This window comes from Eucalyptus grandis, chromosome 4 (genome assembly GCF_016545825.1).
Source record: "Eucalyptus grandis isolate ANBG69807.140 chromosome 4, ASM1654582v1, whole genome shotgun sequence".
NCBI classification, from domain to species: Eukaryota; Viridiplantae; Streptophyta; class Magnoliopsida; order Myrtales; family Myrtaceae; genus Eucalyptus; species Eucalyptus grandis.
The window spans coordinates 33,697,028-33,718,850 of NC_052615.1; the positions used below are offsets into that span (position 1 = coordinate 33,697,028).

At 40.5% G+C, this 21,823-nt stretch overlaps 2 protein-coding genes and 1 pseudogene across 3 annotated transcripts; 2 read left to right on the top strand and 1 right to left on the bottom strand.

Moving 5' to 3' along the window:
* Positions 1 to 11,280: 11,280 nt before the first annotated feature.
* LOC104443189 (beta-amyrin 11-oxidase) lies at positions 11,281 to 14,397 on the top strand. Its single transcript, XM_039310909.1, has 9 exons — positions 11,281 to 11,510; positions 11,729 to 12,212; positions 12,360 to 12,623; positions 12,943 to 13,031; positions 13,134 to 13,152; positions 13,198 to 13,276; positions 13,351 to 13,457; positions 13,565 to 13,686; positions 13,916 to 14,397. The coding sequence occupies exons 1-9, from the start codon at positions 11,281 to 11,283 to the stop codon at positions 14,025 to 14,027; spliced, it is 1,506 nt and encodes a 501-aa protein (XP_039166843.1). The 3' UTR covers positions 14,028 to 14,397.
* Positions 14,398 to 14,551: 154 nt separating this feature from the next.
* On the bottom strand, positions 14,552 to 16,509 carry LOC120292731 (annotated as a pseudogene). The gene is made up of 4 exons (XR_005550330.1): positions 16,290 to 16,509; positions 16,061 to 16,149; positions 15,094 to 15,260; positions 14,552 to 14,894 (listed from the first exon to the last, which is right to left on the bottom strand). The product of XR_005550330.1 is annotated as a glycine cleavage system H protein 3, mitochondrial-like (transcript).
* Positions 16,510 to 17,205: 696 nt separating this feature from the next.
* On the top strand, positions 17,206 to 20,436 carry LOC120292744. The gene is given in 10 exon segments (XM_039311125.1): positions 17,206 to 17,461; positions 17,463 to 17,483; positions 18,538 to 18,670; positions 18,806 to 18,832; positions 18,835 to 18,890; positions 18,996 to 19,074; positions 19,151 to 19,165; positions 19,168 to 19,259; positions 19,748 to 19,812; positions 20,158 to 20,436. Coding segments are annotated over 10 exon segments (669 nt in total). The 5' UTR covers positions 17,206 to 17,374; the 3' UTR covers positions 20,252 to 20,436.
* Positions 20,437 to 21,823: the final 1,387 nt, after the last annotated feature.

Here is a 21,823-nt window from a genome sequence, read left to right on the forward strand (position 1 = left end):
ACTACTCTTCAGCAGTGTAGAGCAATAAAAGAGAGGGAGAAAGTGACTTGTTTTTTGTTGATTCTAAACGAAACGTACTCACCCTTTCGATTGGAGATCTTGGCAATGGATCCGATGTCATCACTAGGCCGGATCTACCAAACAGCCGTCCAAGAGGAAAGCCAGCAATTGGCCGTGGTCAAGCATGGAAGAACGAGAGAAGGTGTCACCCTTGCTGCCTTTTCGGTGAGCCCAATTTCTATTGAGTCACCGCACGGCATCCCTGGAGGTTGGGAAACCATTGGAGTGAACGAAGCTCTCGGGCAAAGGGGAAACTTGTGAGGAGCTACTACTGCTGGATCTAAAGGAGGAAACCTTAACTTACAAATGGAAGGCTGGGATTAGACAAGAAGATCGGATGGCTATTATCACGCGCCCATCCATCCAGCCAAATCTAATGGCCCCTATCAAACAAGAGGATTAGACAGTCATTACTTGCCCATCCTTCAGCAAGAATCCAATAGCTCGTTTCTGGCCACTTTAACACCCACATATAGAACATCTGACGGCCCACGAATTTTGCAATAGCCAGCTCATTATTCCCCATGATAAGAATGTCAACATATATTAAGAGACAAATTGATGAGGTACCTTCAATCCATATGAGCCGGGCATAATCTTATCTAGAATGTTGAAATCCTGCGTCGGTTAGTGCAGTAGTGAACTTAACATACCATTATCTAGAAGCCCGTTTGAGTCCATACAAGGACTTACGGAGACGACATACATGAGACGACATTGTCTATGTAATCCATGTGGAAGCTCCATGTATATATCTTCATCTAGATCCTATGTAGAAAAGTATTATGGACATCCATTTGATGTAGTGGCCAATTGCGAAAAGCAGCAATAGACAAGAAAGAACGAACGGTGACTTCTTTGACCATGGGAGAGAATGTTTCATGATAATCAAAACCTTCCCATTGTGTAAATCCTTTCACAACTAAACAAGCTTTGTATCGCTCAATGGAGCTATTTGCCTTGAATTTAATTTTATAAACCCATTTGCAGCCAATAGTTTTTCATCCTGCAAGTAGTGGAACAATATCCCAAGTATGGTTTTCATTGAGGGCCTTCAGTTTGGCCTCCATAGTATGCTACCGTTTGGGGGCATGAGCCGCCTTAGAATAAAAAGATGATTCATGTTCTTTGGAAATTTGACTAATGCAACATGTGTTCTGGTGATAGCCAACTAAACAAAACATAAGAAGATACGAGGAATTGTGTACTTGAAGAATCCAAAGTAGGACAAATATAATCTTTTGTCCATGTGGGAGGTTGAGTATGACGTCCAGAATGTTGAGATTGCTCAATTCTTGGCTATTCAGGTATTGTGGGAGATAACATTTGACGAATCATTGGCAAAGAAGTCACCGAGTAATTTGATGAAGAATTGTCCCTGTGTGAGAAAGCTGGTGAGTCAACGATGTGGTTTGAATCACCAATTGTCACCGGCATATGACGTTCCTGGGGTAATGAGTACATATTGAGGTTAGACAAACCTTTTCCGACAAAAAGGTCAACGATCGGACTCTATGATTGAGGATGACAATGCAGTTTCTTGAAATGGGAAAATGTCTTCGTGACAAAATAACATCTCTACAAGGGGTGAGCATAGGTCCAGGGTCAACCTTAGACCGACCCTGGACCGGGCCAACCCTGCCGGTCCTGGTTCGATTCCTAAGAAGACTAGGTCAGTCCTTGGTCCTAAGATTCCTAGACCAATACTGTGCGGGTTGGTCCTCAGTCCTAAGAGTTTAGGGTCAATTCAACCCGGACCAACCCTGACTATATAAATATATATAATATTATTTATAATTTTTTTATATAGAGAATACCTTAAATTAAATGGTGTCAACAACATTAAGCAATTATTTAGTGAGTAGTTCAAGTAATTTTATATTGTTCTTTAATAACTTAGATTTTTAATATCTTTTATGGCATCAACAGTCATAATTTACAAAGGAGGAAAATGTTTTTATGAGGTGTCCTCACGGCGTCCAAAAAGGCATAAATAGCTCCGTACAGCATCCTCTTCTAATACTTATTCTCTTCTGTCTTAATTATCTTCTTAGTCTTCAATTTTTTTAAAATCGAGAGAAACAACTTCTTTGCTCACCACTCAACACTCACCTCGCTCGCTTTGGGTCACTCTTGCCGTTTGCAACTTGATGCTCGCTTGCTTGCTCCCCACTCGACACTCGATACCCACTCTATTCGACGCTCACCCCACTCGATCTCACTGCTTGCCTTTCTTAGCTAACCTCACTCGTCATCAAACCCATTGGGTCAGTCCGATCATCGGTTGCCATTTCAAGGAGTACAAAAAATGAAATAAAATATTATTGGTTGGTCCTGTGTCGACTGGAACCAAACCCATTGGATCGGTCCGGTCCTCAATTGCTTCTTCAAGGAGTATTACAAATTAAATAAAAATTATCGGTTGGTCCTAGGTTGACCTTGAAACCGGACTTAACCCATTAGGTTGGTCCGATCCTCGATCCCAAAATTGAGGACCAACACTGTACAGGTTGGTCCTAGGGTTAGGGGGTGGACCAGCCCAATCCGGACCATGCTCACCCCTAATCTCTACTCACGAAGAAATGCCTTGTAGAAATCTTCATGACTAGGTCGCCTTTCAACAGAGGAGGATATCCCATAAAATTACACCAAATAACACGAGAATCCCTTTTACCTCAAGGTCCTAGAGTCACCACATAACACAAACACCCAAAAACTCAAAGATGATCAATTACTTGCTTATTTCCATAAAGCAATTCAGAAGGGGTCCCCCGTCCATCGAAAATTCTAGTTGACATGCGATTAATCAAGTAAGCCGCCATGATCGCACAATCACCCCAAAAAAATTTCAGGTATAGAAGCTCAATATTTTAGGGCTCGAGTCATTTTTAAGAGGTGGCAATGTTTGCACTCAACATTCCCATTTTGTTAGGGTGTACAAGTGCATGAACTCTTATGTAGAATTCCCTAAGAAGATAGGAAAGAGGCACATTCCACAGAAAAGAACTCACGCCCATTATCAATGCATATCCTTTAGATAGGTTTTTCGAATTGATTTTTAATAAGAGATAGAAAAATCAACAATGTAGAAAAAGTTTGACTCTTAGATTGCATAAGAAAAACCCAAGTAGCACGAATATAATCATCAACAATGGTTAAGAAAAAACAAGACCCATCACGTTGTGAAGTGTGATAGGGCCCCTAGATATCCATATGAAGTAAGAAAAAAGCACAAGTAGCTTTAGATGTGCTGACTGGAAAGTTTGTCCAAAACTATTTTGCCAATGCGCAAATTAGACGTTTAGGATAAGTGAAACACGCAGTGTGACCCAAGCATTGGTGAAAAATAAGATTTTTATTACTAGCTATGGCATTACAAGAAATGCTTTTAGTCAAAGTCTTTTTGGAAATTGGTCCAAAAATACGGTCTTTCTGCAACACTATCCAAGCCCATTAGTCTACTAGTTAAAAGGTCCCGAACATCTTCGCAAGCTTTTGAGACTGACAAGAGATTGAACTCAAAATCAAGAATGAAAAGGACAATTTTAAGAAAACATCTTAACTGAGGTGAACAGTGTCAATTTTGGTGACATGAGTGGTATTTTCATTGGGCAAACGTACGAATGCTAAGGAATGTCGCCTCTTTTGAACATTAGAAAATAATTACTCAATGCAAACTATGTGGTCACTTACACCTGAATCAATTATCCATGCATTAACTGGTCTTGAATTCATCTTGCATAGAGAAGTACCTGAGAAACTTGCAGCCTTATCATTAGTTGTTAGCTAATTCAATGCCTTCATAAAATTTTGATACCGATCTTGGGTAATAATTTGATCACCCTTCGTGCCGAAACCCGATAAGCCGGAATTTCTTTTTCCTTTTTGTCCTTATCACTTGGCTTTCCATGTAATTTTCAGCACATGTCAATAGTATGATGAGGGCATTTACAATATTTACAACATTTACCCTTATTTTTTGAATTTTGTCCACTAACTTTTATGGATGACGTGGTGCTTCGTGGGCCACCAAATATTCTATATGCAGGTGCTAATGTGGCCTGATACAAGCCATTGGATTCTTGCAAAAGGATGGGCAAGTAATGACCATCTGATCCTCTTGTTTGATAGGGGCCGTTTGATTTGGTCAGATGGATGGTGAGTGATGATAGCCATCTGATCTTCTTGTCTGATCCCAGCTATCCATTTCGCAAGTTAGGGTTTCCTCCTTTAGATCTAGCGGCCGCAACTTGCAATAGCTCGCAATTTTCCCTCCGCTCGAGACCTTCGTTCACCCGATGGTCCCCAACCTTCAAGGATGCCATTACTTTTCACATCGAGAATTGGGGCCTCCCAAGTATTTCCTTGGCATTGAGATAGCTCGATCTAACAAAGGAATATGCCTTAGCCAACAAAAATTCATTTTGGAAATAGTCTCAAAGTAGGATTGTCGTATGTAAACCGGCGATTATACCGATTGAACAGAATGCAAAGTTGACGACACATGAATATGATGTGAGCTCATCTTCATCTATCGAGGATCCATTACTTAAAGATCCATCGGGATATCAACGGCTTGTCAGGAAATTGATTTATCTCACAATGACAAAACCAGATATATGTTATGCAGTGCTAATACTAAGTCAATTCATGCATAGGCTAAAGCAGTCTCATATGAATGCAACGCTGAAAGTTGTGAAATACTTGAAAGGATGCCCCATACTTGGTATTTTTCTGTCTCGAAATTACAACATGAAAATGACAACGTGTTGTGACACAGATTATGTTACTTGTCCGATGACAAGAAGGTCCATCACTGGTTTTTGTATCAAATTGGGGAAATCACTTATCTCATGGAAAATGAAGAAGCAATCGACCATATCATTATCATCAATAGAATCAAATTGAACTATGGCAAAGACTGTTTGTGAAATAATCTGCATACGAGGACTTCTTTCAGATCTTGGAGTGCAAGTCAATGAGGCCAACGAATTATTCTGTGACAATGATACTGCACTTAAGTTAGCAGCTAATCTAGTCTTTTACGAAAAAACTAAGCATATAGAGGTCAATTGTCATTTCACTTGAGACAAAATTCGAGAAGGGATCATCACGATGAGAGGAATTGGAACTGCAAGGCAATTTGTAAAACATCTTTACCAAGCCACTATGTTGCATATTTATTGAGCAAGCTAGGTGTCCTCGATATATATAGGCCATCAGCTTGAGGGGGAGTGTTGGAAATATGGTTCGATATTTTAGGAGATATCGATGCCAAGTATCAATAATTGATTCAATTAATCAGTAATTGGCTTAGTAAAATAGAACATAGAATCATTATGTAATTAGTGAATATATCTCTCTCGGCTTACACTTTTCTCTAGTATTATAAATACAGCAGTGTACATGTACAAATATACACACAGAAAATATAGAATTATAATTCTTCTCCATTACTTTTCAATTTCTGTCAACATGCCTAGCACTTGGATGAGGGCAACGAGTAAATGAAGCCGGAGTATAGATGATCACGTGCCTAGCGCATGAGTAATGTTGCACATACATTAGCTTGTCAACAAATCTAAAAGGCGAACATGTGTTGGCCAATATTAATATGGCACGTGTCCAGTTATCAAAATATGATAACGAATGGTTGATAGCTGCTGGTATAAGTGTTAAGGTGAATTGTTAAAGGTACATTTAAGTGTCATTTTAAAAATTCGAATTAACAAAGCTATTGGGATCGCATACACTTTTTTATTGCTTGAAAACGGGGTCATGGCACATTTATCGACGATCATGGCACAGATCACACGCTTTGACCTAAAAAAAAAACGGAACAGATCACACACGGCGTGAACAACTGTTCGAGAACACGGGTACAAGGTCCATGAAGGAGAGGCACGAAAGTAATTGACAAAGGTTATCTGAGAAAACGCAACTGCTGGGAACCGGCAAAGGGTGGTTATCCCAAGACCATTATATATACCATCAATCGTCCATCAGGAGGCTCCCGCGCAAATCAAACAAAATTATCTTTCAATTATCTTTTCCTAAATATATATTAAATTTTCTTAGCTGTAGTTCTTTAGTTCGTGTCATTAATTAAATTCCGGCGTGTATCTTTATCTTAATATTACGTCATCAATTAAATTACGACCTGTTATCTTTATGTCCTTAAGCTGTGTCGTCGATTAGATTCAGGTATTGTTGGTCCACATCCTATTACATTATCGAGTTTGTAATTTTTGGACCTTGTTGTCAATTAAATTCCGACTTAGTTTGAGATTGTACAAAATAAAAGCTGAAGAACTACTTTCAGCAAAAGATATTTCGTCACGGGAGAAACTCCGACAAAACATAAACCTCCGGTGCAAGAACGAGATCTCAGGAGCTGTGCTGCCGGAGTACACGATTGGGAACCTGATCTGGATTGTGACGGCAATATCCAAGCCCAACTCAGAGAGGAATCTCCGACACTCACGAGTGCATTCCAAGAGTCGCTCTTGAAGCTAAACGTCGAGTTCTTCAAGGGATTCGCCGGTGAGGAGGGGGCTCTCGGTTCCGCTGGTGTCTGAAGGAGATGAGCGAGGTGTACGGGGGACGAGATGGATTACCTCGGGTTCAGTAGCCTGTACAAACACATGAGTAAACGGTCTTCATCAGACTTCATCCAGAGTTGAGCAGACAAAATAAAAAATCGAGTTGAGAATAGCGAGTTTCTTGCTGCAACTCTCGATGACGAGCAGATTGAGGAGCTTCTCCGTCTCTGCCTCATCAAATGGTAAATCTGCAATTATCACCCTTTCAATCACCATCTGGTTCTACTAATGGATTAAACACTCTTGTGACTACTTCAATTTACTAAGGTTTTATTCGTTTCACGGAAAATAACTTTCAAGAAAATGTTTTTCAGATTTTTCAACGTTCGTTTCACAAAAAATGAACTAGTTAATGAAAATATTTTCCGAAAAAAAATCTTCAAAAGTGGGGAAAATGATTTCCACAAAAAAAATTTCTATAACTTCTTCCACCTCACCTTCTTTCATCAAATTGATTTTCATTTTATTTTTATGTTTTCTTTTTCTTTTTCTCTTTTTTTTTTTTTTTAAAATCGAGCTTTTTAATTTTGCTATTTGTTTTTCTTTTCTTTCTTCCCTCTTCTTCTTTTTCTTCCTTGGCCTTGGCTGGTCATCGATCACGGCGGCGGTCGACAATTGGCCATAGGCCAACTCGAGCCTAGCCTGGTTCGGCAAAGCTCGAGCTCACCTAAGGCCAGATCCGACGAGGGTGAGGCTTGAGGTCATCAAATTTGGCGAGCCCCGAGCTCACGGCTCACCGATCTCGCGGAGCTCGAGTTCACCGGATCTCGGTGAATAGCGTCTTAGCTCGGTCACCAGTGCAACCGACCAACATTGAGGCATGCACCGGCGGAGGACATAGGAGGAAGCAAGAGGAAGGAAAAGAAAAAGGAAAAATAAAAATAAAAATTCTATCTAAAAATTAAAATTCATTTAAAAATATATAAATTAAAATTAAATATTTTTTGTCAATTAAAAATTTTGATAATTTAAAAAAAAAAAAAAGCAATTAGATAACGAGTGATGGAAATTTTTCCACTCCATTTTCAGGTTTCAGCTAAACGTCGAAAAATATAGTCATTTTCTTGGAAAATTGCTTCTTGGAAAATATTTTCCGAAAATGTAATATTTTCCGTGAAACGAACAAACCCTAAGTACATGAATGGAATTTGCTGATTTTTGTACTTTCTTTTTTTTAATTTCGGCTATTTTTACAATTTATAATTTATCTATTTTCAAATGTGGCGTCTATCTCCACATTACATTAAAAATGCAAGGTCATCATATTGGGAAAATTACCAAAGAAGTCTTAAACATATTGTAAATTTGACAAATCAGTCATAAACTTTTGGATTTATGTTAATTTAGTTTATCCAGCCAATTTTGATTAGGCAACGCAGACGTGGATAATTTTTTAATAATATTCTTTTGAAAAATTATTTTCCCTTCCTATCTTCCTTTGGCTAGCGAGGCTTGCCCCTATCGACCACTAGCGAGGCCGACCTTGCCATCACTAAGCAAGGCCCCACTAGATCTAGCAAGGCTCGACCTCACTAGTGGTCGACCAAAGGCAAGCCTCACCATGGCTAGGCAAGCCTCGCCCTCACAAGTGGCTAGCAGGGGCAAGCCTCACCATTGGTTGGCAAGGTTGCAACTTGCCATTGGCTAGCGAGGTGTGACTCCGCGCCGACCGTGAGGAAGAAGGAGGAAAAGAAAATGAAAATTAATAAAAATATTTTTTAATAAAATATTATTAAAAATTATCAACATCAAAGATTCGGGCTTAGCAAGACTAGCCGTTGTCTATGTCAACACCAACTAGCCAAAAATGGGCGAATGGACTAAATTCATATAAATACAAAAGATTTAGAACTGAATTGGCGCAATTATAATAAGTTTATTACTCTTTTGGTAATCTTCTCCGTTGTTTTTTGTACATCAATTTGAACAAATCAATGAAGGAATTCGATTGCACCAATTTGACAAGCTTTCGACTTATTTGTCTTTTTTTTAAAAGTTTTAGAACTCAATTACACATTTTGCAACAAGTTTCAAGACTTCTTGTCCCATTTTAAATGCTGGTAAGTTCACAAATAAAAAATAGTGAAACCAAAGTTGATAACTTAGAACAAAATCTACATTTTTAAGTGACTTAGATAAAAGTTAGTACCTATAATTGTCTGGTAACTTACTCATAAACTTAGAAGAGTTTCTACTTTGTCCTTGAAGAGACGGCTTTTAAAGCCTGTATCCTTGAAAAGTTATAGTCATCAATTTCAAAGAATTGATGCCATTTCAATTTGCTTGAAGGCTTAGAAGAGCAACCATTGAATTTCCTATTATTTACTTCATTCTATCCAATCTCATTTTGCCCACTTCTCTCCAAACTCGCAAGACTACAATGCTTATGTAAGAAACATCAAAGCTGTAAATTCAAGAATCTATGTTCTTTTGACTTTGGAATCAAGTCATTTTGATCTAAATAGTTATGCCCATTTTTCCGAGCTAATGCAAAACTGAAACTTCTGTTCAACTTTGTGATTGAGTTTCCGTGTGTATATGTCACTCTCTCAATCCTATTGGTTGAGTAGTCGACCTTGGACTACATCACCAACTTTCATCTAAAATCATTTTCTTACTTTGCATTTTGCTTAAATTCTTTACCTTGGATATTTACTTTCTAACTTAGAACATCCCATGCTATTGCGCACGCAGAATTCGGCCGAGCAAGAGAAATGAGTGGGTTGGCCAAATTTCATATGGGCCTAGCTCATGCGGGTTTTGTTTTGAAAATTCAAATATTTTAGGGCACATTTAAGTAACGACTCTATTCCCGAATATATTCTAACCAAAAATAATTATTTTTTATTTTGTTCCCGAAACAATTTCTTAGCATTTTAAGTCGTGCTCATTGATTATGTAATAGAATTGCGTTTGGTATCGTGCTCATTGATTATGTTCCAAATTCAATTTCTTTTAATTTTTAAATAATTTTTTTCTTATTTCCTTTTTTCTTTTCTTTTTTTCCTTTTTTTTTTCTTTTCTTTTTCCCTTTCTCTCTCATGTTCTTCTTCTTTCGGTCGCCGGTCGCCGCCGACGACCTCACCAGAGTGTCGATGGCCCTCGGCGAGGCTGGCCCTCGTCGGCCGAGCCTCGCCGATGGCCAAGCCGGCCTCGTTGGGGCTAGACGAGGCTCTCTTGGCCACTGGCGGGGCTGGGCAAGCCTCATCGAGGCTGGGCAAGGCCCACCTGGCCACCAAAGGAGGCTCGCCCAACCTCGTTAGTGACCAGACGGCCTCACCGGGGGATGGGTGAGCCTCGTCGGCTAGGCGGGCCTCCGACGAGATCGCCGGTGGCCGGGCTTGCCTCCCCTGCCGAGCTTGCCGGGCCAGGTGAGCCTCCAGCCGAGATCGTCGGTGGCTAGGCTTGCCTTTGGCGAGCTTGCCGGTGGCCGGGCTTGCTTCCAACGAGCTCGCTGACCGGTTGCCGGCAACCGGCGGCGATGACGACGGGCGGGCGACAAACGACAACCGCGAGATGGCAATCGATGAAGAAGAAGAAAAGAGAAGAAGAAGAGAAAATGGAAGAAGAAGAAGAATTGGTTTTGATTCTTAAATTTGTTCCCGGAACAATAATCAACTTTTTTTTATTCTTGATTATGTTCTAAATCTACTTTCGGGAATAAAAAAAATAGAAATTTGTTCCCGAAAACAAAAATTTTATCAAACGCGATTTTGTTTCCAAACTAATTCTGAGAATAAAAAATTAGAATCAGGCACTGTTTTTTTTTTTTTTGGCCAAACAAAGGCCTTAATGGCCACTTTTAATTTCAAATTTAAATGCAATTCCCAAGCAGGCCCACCTCTTATATGTGTATTATATTTGGATCTAAATAGGAAGCTCATTTTATCTTTAGACGATTCAAAATAAGAAACCTATTCAAACCAGGGATACTAACTCCAACGTAGAATATATTTGCAAAATTTCTTGCTTGGCTCGGGTTTTCTTCACGGGCCCAAACTTGATATATATGCTTTCAACAGTGGTAGCTTACTTAATCCACGTAAGGAAGAAGTTTAGCATTGTCTGACATACGCAACCAACACAAGTCGATGCTATCTAAACAAAGAGGAGGGGCATCGGATCAAACAAAGAAGATGGAACAGGAAGATGCTAGTACAAGACCAAGAAAAGATCAGTGCTCATGAAGCATTTCAGTGACGGCAATAAGCAATGAATTCGAGCTCAACTGTACTTGTGATCTGGGATCCTAATAAAGGCGGCCATCTGTGCTCTTATATTTGTTTATTCTGAATGTCCGCTCATCATCATGGCTTATTGTTTTAACCGCGCTCTCTCCGTCTGCATCAGTTACTTTCACTGTCACGCTCTGGCAAATTCAATATTATTGCTTACCTCGTCGAAGATTAACCGGTGTATCTTTATAAATTTTCTTTTGTGTATCGCATGAGTACCTATCAATCATTTTAACATTGAAATTGATGTAGCCGAAACAATCCTATTGAATTAGACAAGAAGTTTGTAATTTACTGAGAAGAAGAATATGCGTCGTGCGGCAGCAAAGTAGCTATATATACAGAGGTAGACTCTTTGAGGATGAATGCCAAAGAGATTCGAGATGGAAGAACTTGATGTGCTTGATCTTCACTTGCTTCGTGGGGGTTATGCTTTCGTCTTTGGGTTTCTCAGGAAGATCAATGAGTGGTTGTACGTGAGAAAATTAGGAGAGAAGCAATATTCTCTTCCTCCAGGTGACATGGGATGGCCTTTTCTTGGGAAAATGTTGTCATTCTGGAGAGCTTTCAAGTTTGGAGATCCTGATTCGTTCATCTCAAGCTTCGTCACCAGGTTTCTCTCCCTTCACATAATTTTGATGTCGTCTTAATTTATTAAGCAACAGAGAAGTGCCAAGTTTTTGAATTTTGTGGGTCCCAGCAGGGAGAATGTTTAACAAGGGATGATATGCCTTGATCAGCCAATCAATTTCACTAACAAAGTCTATTTCAACTTGAAGAACTTCATAGTAACAGAATGACTTTGATGTGAACCTGTATTTTGTTGTTCAGATATGGTGGGATGGGGATGTACAGGACCGTAATGTTTGGAAAGCCAAGCATCATCGTTTCCATGCCGGAGACTTGCAGACGAGTGCTGGCAGATGAAGTGAATTTCAAACTTAATTACCCTAAAACTACCCAAGAACTTATAGGGAAGAAATCATTCCACGACATGTCGAATACTGCACATAAACATTTCCGCCGTTTGACAGCAGCTAAAATCAATGGCAGTGAGTCGCTGTCCATGTACATCAAGCGCATCGAAGAGATTATGATTGGTTCATTGGACGAATGGGCAAAAATGGAGCGTCCGATTGAGTTCTATGAGGAAATGAAGAAAGCCACTTTCAAGGTCATTCTTCCCATCTTCCTCGGTTCAGTGACCGATGATTCCTTCATTTCAAGGACCAAGAATCTGTTTGGTGAAATCATGAAGGGGTTCAATTCCTTGGCCATAAATCTTCCGGGTTTCCAATTTCATCGTGCAATCAAGGTAAGAGCGAGAACCTAGATTACCTCATTTAATCTCACATAACTCAACCGCGGTTCATTAATATTTCTTAGAATATCATTGGAAATAACATTGGTTCTTCATGTATGAGCCACTAGTATGACGTTGTAATGACTTACTGCTCATTAGGCTAAGAGAGAACTGGAAAAGATCATTAAGGAAGTCGTGGATACGAGGAAGTCAATGAAGAAGAACGATGCATACACCGCGAGCACAAGTATGCTGGATTTACTCGTGGAGGCAGAAGATGAGGATGGTCAAGCAATAAGCAAAGACAGCATCAGTGACATTCTAAACATGTACCTTTTAGCCGGTTTCGACAGCGTCGCATTGGCTACATTGTGGATGGTCCTGTACTTTTACGAGAATCCAGATACCTTGCAGAGAGCGAAGGTACTGTCCACATCATAATCACTAAGTTTTCTCACGGTAAAGCCGGAAGATAAATCTTTTAGTTGACTTACCCTGTAGGAGTTTGCTAAATGATTGTACAAATAACATAGCATTTAAGGATGGCCACAAAGATTTGATTACCAAGTTTCTTAGCGCTATGCATATAACATGATATTAATCCAGAGCTGCTTATTCTCGCATAGCAGCTACAGCCCTTGATCAGAAAAAACACCCTATACTATTCTCCATTGGTCGAGTAGAATATTGCCAAATTCATTTAAAATTATGAAAATGGTTTTGAGTTGAAATCAATTTCCAGGAGGAGCAAATTCAGATCCTTAAAAGAAGAGAACCGACGCAGAAAGGATTAACTTACCTGAGATCAAACAAATGGAGTATTTGGCTAAGGTATGTCTCCATTTTATTTTTCCCTTCAACCTATGATACAAAATTTAATGAAGAAAAGAAACATTCAGACCAAATAGAGAATTAAAAGTTGTTTCTGTTCAGTGAAAAGATCATTGTCCATGTGAGTCAGTATTGTGTAATTTATTAGTGTGCTTTGTGGGTGTAGGCCATCGACGAGATGCTCCGCAGAGTTAATATTGGATTCTCGTTGTTTCGAGAGGCAAAAGAAGACACCACAATCAATGGTCAGCCGCACAATTCCCTTCATTTTCCTTCTGTTTACTGATCATTCCTCACTGAAAGAAATTTTTCTGCTCAGGATATCTCATACCAAAAGGGTGGAATGTCCTAATTTGCCTCAGAGGGGTTCATATGGATCCGGCAAACTACTTGGAACCAGAAGAGTTCAATCCTTCAAGATGGGATGTAAGAGAACCGTCTTGCATTTTGTCAGCTATATCTGTGCTTAGAAATCTTTTCACCCTCATTCACGATGCTTTAAACTCTGCTTTTTCCGACACTTTTACGAGCAGAATTATAGAAAGAAAGGAGGTGCTTTCATTCCATTTGGAGCAGGAAGCAGGTTTTGCCCAGGAAGCGACTTGGCCAAGCTTGAGGTGTCCATCTTTCTACACTATTTTCTCCTTAACTATGAGTAAGCACTTTCTCTCTCTTGTTTTTCCTTTTAACTAGAGTCTTTCTTGCTAAGTTTTCAAATATCAGGTCATGAGAAGTAATGTCATTTTTTATTAAACAAATATCATATGATAACTCATTACAAAAAGAAAGGAAGCTTTACCAGATTAAAGTTCTGGTAGAATGAGATCAGTGGATGCTTATGCAAACAATCATTTTAATATCAGACAAATGCTTACATTTTGCAGGGTAGAGCGAACTAATCCTAAGTGCCCTATCAATCACTTCCCTTCACCGAAACCTTCAGATAATTTCAAGGCGAAGTTCAAAAGACTTGGTTCAGATTCTATGGATGTATGAAAATATGGCTTTCATGTTTTCCATTAAATGTGGTTTACTGGCAGCTAATCATTATCTTCCTTCGTGATCCATATGGATAGTGCATATGCTGCGCCATCACAGGTGCAGCTAAGAGTTTATGCTTTATAAATCATTGTAGGGATGCGAGTTGCTTCAGACGCATCAAGTGGAATCTTGCAATGATTGAATAGCCAGAACTGCTTAAGCATGATTTATCTTTTGGTCATTTAATATCAACATCGCAAGTTCATGCGATCAGCTGTATTTTGGAATCCTTCAGCCTTTTCTCTTGGTGTGTCTCCCTAGTACTTTGAATCAAGGTAGCACTTATTGAATCGAGACTTCATATATATCCATCTGTACAAATGCAACTCTTTAGCCAACTTTATCCCTCTTAAGTGACTCGTCCTAGTCATCTGCGAACAATCTGAATTCGCATATATGGCTGATTCTAATGACATCATCTTAGTTGAGCTAACTCGATATTCCATGAGCAAACACAGATGCACAAGAGAAAAATTGAGTGATGGAAGCGAAAAGGCAATGTGACTTAATTACATGAAGATGCAGAATACAACACGGGGAAAAGGAGCACGCAGAAAATTAGAAAGGGAATATAAAGCAGAAAAATCGACATTCCTGAAGTTTAAAGTTCTGTCTTAATTGATTCAACAAAAGAAATTGAAAATATCGTTCTTATGCAGCTTCAGAGACGTCAGTTTGATGCACATTCAAATCCTAATGAGCAGCATCCTCTTCTTCGCAGAATTTCGTGTACTCTTTTGGACCCATCAAGGAACCTAGTTCCGATGGATCACTGGGCTTCACTTTAATCATCCATCCATCTTCATAAGGGCTTGAGTTGACCTTCATTAAAGAAGCTCTCAATTTGAATATCGAAATTCAATAATCTTTATCATCAAGAAAAGGTTGAATGGTGAGTTGACAAAAGCAGTGCGCTCCTAGAAAGCTAATTAAACAGGACTAAGCCTAATACAACTATAGAGAGGAATATGTTGAGCAGGAAATGAAAGAGAGAGTTGCTTTAAGCTAAGCAGGAACTTACCAAGCCGGGTGTTTCAGTGAGCTTTGTGTTCACTTCAACGATCTCACCAGAGATAGGAGAGTTAATGTCACTGGTTGCTTTTACACTTTCCACAGCTCCAAAGCTGCCTCCTTTGGAAACTGAACCTGGTTCGGCAGGTCCACGAACACTACTTCTCCAAGGTGATCCTAAGAAAAGCAGATTTTACTATGTAATAAGCACATCGTTTCTGAATTAAGCAAAAGAAAAGGAGAGCTGATGTAATGCCAGATGAGCCAGAAGAATCTGGCGACCTGAATGCTCGTTTAAGGACATTGTTCCATTTATTGATGGCAACGGGAATTGTAAATATTTCCATGTTGATTCTTAAAATTCCGCAGGAGCATCTGGCAATATCAGGTCAGTAACAGCTAAATAGCTGAAACTCAAGCATCTGTGTCGCAGGGACTAGATTCGTAATAGAAATTGGTCGACAAGGAGGTAATGGAAGCATTTCACTCGAGATGACTAAAAAAAAATTATTCTCGATTTTGTGAAGCGTGATTCTGAGACCACCTTCTGGATAGCAATAATACATAGACGAAAGATTTCATAGCTGAGGAGGACAGAGTCTGTCCTACCGACGAATGATATGATTAAGGCTCTGAGTTCCGCTTGCCTTTGTCTGTCTTCATACTTGGAAAGCTTAAGGTACGCATCTTGTGGTGTTGAAATAGATGCAGAGGTAAACAAAGTAGAACTGCAATTCACTAGTAAAATGGCAAATATTCCAGTTCTTCATCTCCTGACACAACGTATAACTCCATATACACTGAGAGAGCAAAAGATGACTAGCAGATAGCGTCATCTCAAATTCTCAATGACCAGACACAACCGTAACTCTGTTGCTTCATCCACCAACCATCAAGAAAGAACTTTATGACTTGGCAATCTTAGTTCTAAGGAAATACTGGGTGGGTTTAGATTAAGCCGAACGCAGAGGACAGACCTGAGCATGGTCAGTGATGCCGACGCTGGCCACTGGGCCTTCATGCTTCACCCACTCGTGCGAAGGTGCATACTTCAGCCCATCCAAAACTGCAAACAACAGCACCCTTTTTGGCTCAAGACACTTGCAAAACAGGAGACACGGCATGAACACAAACAAGACAGAACATTCTCAAGAACTACAAACACAAATACAGAAGTAGAGAGAGAGAGAGATAGGGAGAAGCTACCAGAGGAGAAGCATCTGTGGAGAGAGAATGCTGGGGAGAGAGAGGCCTTGGAAGATAGCCTGAGTGCATTGGCGGTGGAAGAAGCCCACATCCTCAGTGCCATGGTTTATCTGCTCCCTCCAGTGGTGCTTCCTGTGCTCTTGGGTAGTGCCCAAGTTTCAGAGAAAGAGATAGCCTTTTATTTGTTCTGTACCATTTTATCTTGGATGAATGGTGGGCATGGAATGCCTCATCCTAAGACCTCTGATCACAGGATGATGTGTTTTTGCACTAGTCCTCTTTTATCTTGACCAGTACAACGGCTTTCTTTTTTAATTTTATGGCTCGGGCTTTTCTTCCCCATTTGGCTTTTCCAGTACATCTTTTTAATTCTAAGCGGGGGGGGATTCAGCTCCTCCTTTTCTCCTAATATTAGATATTTGAAGGCCAATTTAAATCTGTTGCCTAGTCCAAAATCAATCATGGGTCATCCCAAATCACGCAACATGATCACTCAATTTTAGCACAATTTATAATCAAGTGATTAAATTACATTTTCAAAAGCACTAGATACATCGGACTTTCATTAATATTCTCCGACGAAATTCAATCAATTCCGGGTAAATAGCTAACCCGACGGACACATGGTGTGTCATCCCCACAATTGCTGCGAGCATCGGCCGGACTCCGGCTGGTGAGCATCAGTTGACAGGACTCAAAAGCTGAACTTCTTGATAAGATAATCTCTACCGGTGCACTATTTCGCTATTTGGGCTTTCCGGGTTGAGAGCAAAAGGTTCCGTCTTTGCCAACCTCAACCTTCCTCCCCACCAAAGCCCACCATTTTTCCAAGATCGCTGCTTTGCAGTGCTCTGGGCCAAATCCAAAATCCACGACCTGTCGGACCAAGAAAAGGCGTCGACTTTAAACCAGTTTTCCCACGGTCCGTGCCCATCATCAAATCTTGGTCCATGGCGTTTCCTTTGGGCATCGATCTGCACGGGTGAAGCGTCGAAGCGCGTTCCTCAAATCGGTGAAACGAACCCACGATTCGCTCGAGCTGGGATCCGCCGGAGGAGAGCCGTGGAATCCCGTGTTCTGGAGCTATGATGGCTGGGGAGATCGACGGAGCGGAGCGGAGGGAGGTCGTGATAGTTCTCCGGACGATCGGCCCCGCTCGCCCATCTCGCCTCCCCCGTCCCTTCCCCCGTCAAAGTACGCGGCTTTAGCCTTGTGGTTTTTCGCCCCTGCGTCTCTTTTTCTTGAGTCAATTCGAGCTCTGCATGTGTTTTCGTGGGTTGATGATCTGCTTGTGTTCGCATAGATTTTATCTGTCGGAGCTACCCGTCTTAGGAATTTAGAGTTTCTCGCCAGAAAAGGGTCGGATCATTGATTACGTGTTCGGTGTCGAATTTTAGCTTGTGAAATTGTCCAGGATAATCCGATATGTGATGGTGTTTTTTCATGTGGAAGCTGTTGAAAGTCCTTCTTGTTCATGGGTTGTAGAGTAGAGATAGAAAGGTTTTTCCTTTTAGTGTTTTGATTGGTCTAACTGTGTTATGGCGTGCCTCTCTTTCGGATCCAGCATTCCCCCGCAAAGACAGTGGGGTTGATTGTCAAGGCGCTCGGTATTTTGGCTAGCTGAGCTAATTTTTAGCTTCAGAAATTCTAGTACAGTTTTTTAAACTGTGTCAAGGATGCTTAACTAGCTTATCGAGGGTAAAACTGGTGGCCACTGGTCCAAAGTTGAATTACCCATCTAAGAAATTGCTGGAACGTGTGTGCCTCAAGTTACTCCATTTGTTTTCAGCTGAATTTGATGGAGCGCAGCGAACTGCAGTAAGAGCAGGGGCCAACCATCCGGATAAGGAGGTTATGGTTGAAATAGGGATGGACAGTATTGTAGAATTTTCTTTGAGTAAGTTGATTATGGTGATGAAAAAATTTTGGATTTACCAATCTTTTGCACTTTTAGCTGGTGTCAACTGTGTTATGAAGGTGGTTACCTCTTGTAAATTTGTTGATCTCCCTCTCTTGAAGCTTTTGGTAGTTAGAATTATTCACCTTTGCATGAGTTGTGCAGTGATATTGCTTCTAGCATTATGGAAATGCTTGAATTGATGGTGCTTGTGTTGCATGAAAAGTTTTTATGTTTTGTTGTGTTGCTTGTTCACTGATAATAATTTGTTCACCTTCATTCCTGGGCTGCATCCTTTAGTTTCAAGGGCGTCCCTTATAAAATGTTCATGCATGCTTCCATTCATTTTAGGTGCATGATCTAAGGAAACTGATTGCTGAAAAGAGTCATTTACCAATTGGAGATTTGAGGCTTATTTTGCGAGGAAAAGTACTGGATGACACAAAGGATGGAGATGATATGTGTGTGGAACTCATAGACGGTGGTATAGATCTTTCCTTTGAGGCTATCATTTTTACAATTTACCATCTTCCAGACAAACTTTTAAAAGTGAGAAATATCTGTGTAAGCATCCTATTTTCAGCTGTTCTCAAGTAATTGTTTTGCACTTGGTCTCCAGATTCTTTGATCGCTGCCGTGAAACCAAGTCACCAGTTAAACGTTCTCATGACGGAGTAGATACTGATGATGATGAAGATGATTTGGTTAGTCGATTATGCCCACATTGTTACCTTCATTGAGTTGAGCTTCGTTGGCATAATAGTTGAGAATTCATAATTTTTTCCAAACTATTTTTTTTTATTTTCCAGAAGTTTCATCTTCCTCAATCATCCAGTTGGTGGAAGAGGAAAATGTTCAACCTTTTACATGACAAGTTGAAGCTACCTGGTAAGCATATTCTCAAGCGACTATGAATTCTGAAGCGGCAGTCTGCTAATGCGCTGTTCTATCTTTTTCACTTCAGACATTCTTTTGATGGCAATTTTTCTTTAAGTCTGAAGACATGGGTCTTAATCATCTTGTGGTTTATCTTGGCACCTGTTGCTTATAGATGGGATCTCGGACCTTTATATGTAAGTTCACTTCTTCTTGTCTAGTTTTTATCGATTTATATAGTGCATCATTTATTTTCTCTGGATAGTTTCATGGTTATTTAATTCTCTAGAATATTTCTGGCTTAAAAGTTATTAGTAGGATCCTGGATTTTGACTAATGACATCTGGTCCTTACTCTCGTATGCTTTTTTTCTGATAAAGAAGAATTTGTGAAGATGCCACAGGAAAGTATTAAAGTGAAATATCTCGTTCTCTCAATTTCATACTTCTGGTTTTCACATTTGGCTTGGTCAAATCAAGAAATTGAATTGAGTAGCAGCAAATTGCCTCTGTTGATTTCATTCCACGAGGCTATGCAGCCAAGATCGTATTAAGGAAAATGAACAATTATGCTGGAGCATTTTGAGAAGATATGATCTGGATTGACCTGCCTCTACCTGATTAATATATTACTCAGATTGAGTTTTGTGACACAACTCATCGCTTTTAATACAATTTTGTACCAGATACTCGCCACTGGATTTATGATTATTCTTTTAAATCTTGGGCAACGGCAATCCGGTGACCTCAGGTACATGCTGCCTTTGTATTTGCTTTGCTAGTATATGTCAGTCTCTTGGCTCACAACACTCCTGCCTTAGTTTAAGCTCTTTGCCTCACTTTGCTTAAGGCGGAATAGTTTGATGATAATGTTTCTCCCTGCCAATCATCTATCATTTTATGTATTTTCTGATATGGGAGACATCTTCTTAGCATGCATGGTAATACAACTTTATGTTATTGCTAAAGATTGTCAAGGCTATTTGCATGAATTTTCAACCGTGTCCTCTACCTTCTGGATTTTATTCTGTCAATTGTGCTAATAAGATAAGCCTCTCTTGAATAACACTGTTATATTGTACAATGTGGAATGCAGCGCATATTCGATCTTCAATGAAGGTTTCAGAGAGCTTCCTGGGACTCTCAATGCAGACCGTCTTGATAGAGACATAAGGACGGGGCAAATCTGAGCCTGTCATGCGGAGCTCCTCAACGCGATCCTGCTCAAATCTTGACTTGAAGATTGCACGCCGTCGCAGCCCAGTTTTGTAAAGCTGTTGGATTACAGCCAAGTGTGTCCTGACTCATTTATTGTGCAGATATAGTAAATCGAGTGTGACAAGCGATCAGTCAAAGCAATGTCATTTGCACTTTAAGACTTTGTCTTCTAAGAGCCATTTGTCTACTTTTAGGCTTTTAGCGGGACTGTGACTGCTGTAAATCGTGAAGGTTTGGAACGCGCAACAAAGCCTCGGGGTGGCGAGAGGAGAAGAACCTCTTGGTATATATAGTGTGTTCATAAACTTAAAAAATTTCTTGTGGACAGACCTCTTAACTGACAGCAAAAGCCCATACCATGACCTTACAGAATGCTGACTGTTTATGCCACTGATGGGCCATAATCTGGATATTCAGTCCCGGCTTTTTCTTTTTTGACCGGCGCTTGGCATTTTGTAGGGGACGCTTTTGTTTTGGGTGCATCTTGCGCACGTGAGCCCAGTGCTCTGCGGCCCTCAGATCACACGAGAACCTGCCAAAATCAAGGGCCGAGTGCATCGGGCTTGCATGCATCCTGATCAATCAGAAAACATTCTCTTGTGAGACAGACAAGTCTCCCCTTAAAAGCATTTCTTTTTGCTCGAGACAATCTAATTACGGTATCTGCTCCTTGTGTGGTTAAGTTTCTCTCTTTTGTATCGGCCTGTACCGCTCACTTCCTTTCATATCCATAGCCCCGAGGACCCGTACAGTGAAGTCACTTTCAGGGTCCATGATTAAGATTAACATGAGCTGTCTGTCGTCACCGTGAGGGCGCACAACGAAGCGATAGACATTTTGCTCGATGAGTTTTGTCGGAAGAGATTACATCCACTCCTGCATTTAGCAAATATCGCGAACCCGGATTTCGGTTTGTTGATGTTATAGATGTCGGGCCAAAAGGCGCAGGAGATGGTACCGCTTGCTGCTGTAAAAAGGGCATTGTCCCGAGAGCATGTGCTCTTGGCCGGTTGGATGGATTATAGCATATGGCAGAGGGCAAGTGTATCTTGCGTGTGCGGTCAGTATCAGAGCCAGGCAAGCCGGGATAGAAACTGTTGCCCCCCATTCCTGTGCTGTCACTGTTCACTCAGCCCGCCCGCCCTCCCGCTGTTCAGATAGGTTCCCTCTGGTGCATGCAACATTATGTTCTCCTCAAAGGCATATGTTCCTGGCCAAACCCAGAAATTGCATACCCATGTTGGGATTACTTGTCAATGGCTGATCAAGTTCGATAGATTTGCCTTCTAAAACAAGTTCTATTATTGTAACTTATGAGCAGGAGGAAGTAGTAAATGCCGGACCCATCTCAAGCTGTCTCTTGTGAGCTTGGTCACCACACGTTATGAATAGAGCGCTCTCAAAATCGATGCGACTTAAATGCGAAAACGACACCAGTTATCAATAGGATATGAATTTTCTCAATGCGATGTGGAGACGCGACCCGAATGGTCTGCGGCCCATAACTTCAAAAGGGTTGGTAACACACCAAATACATATTCATT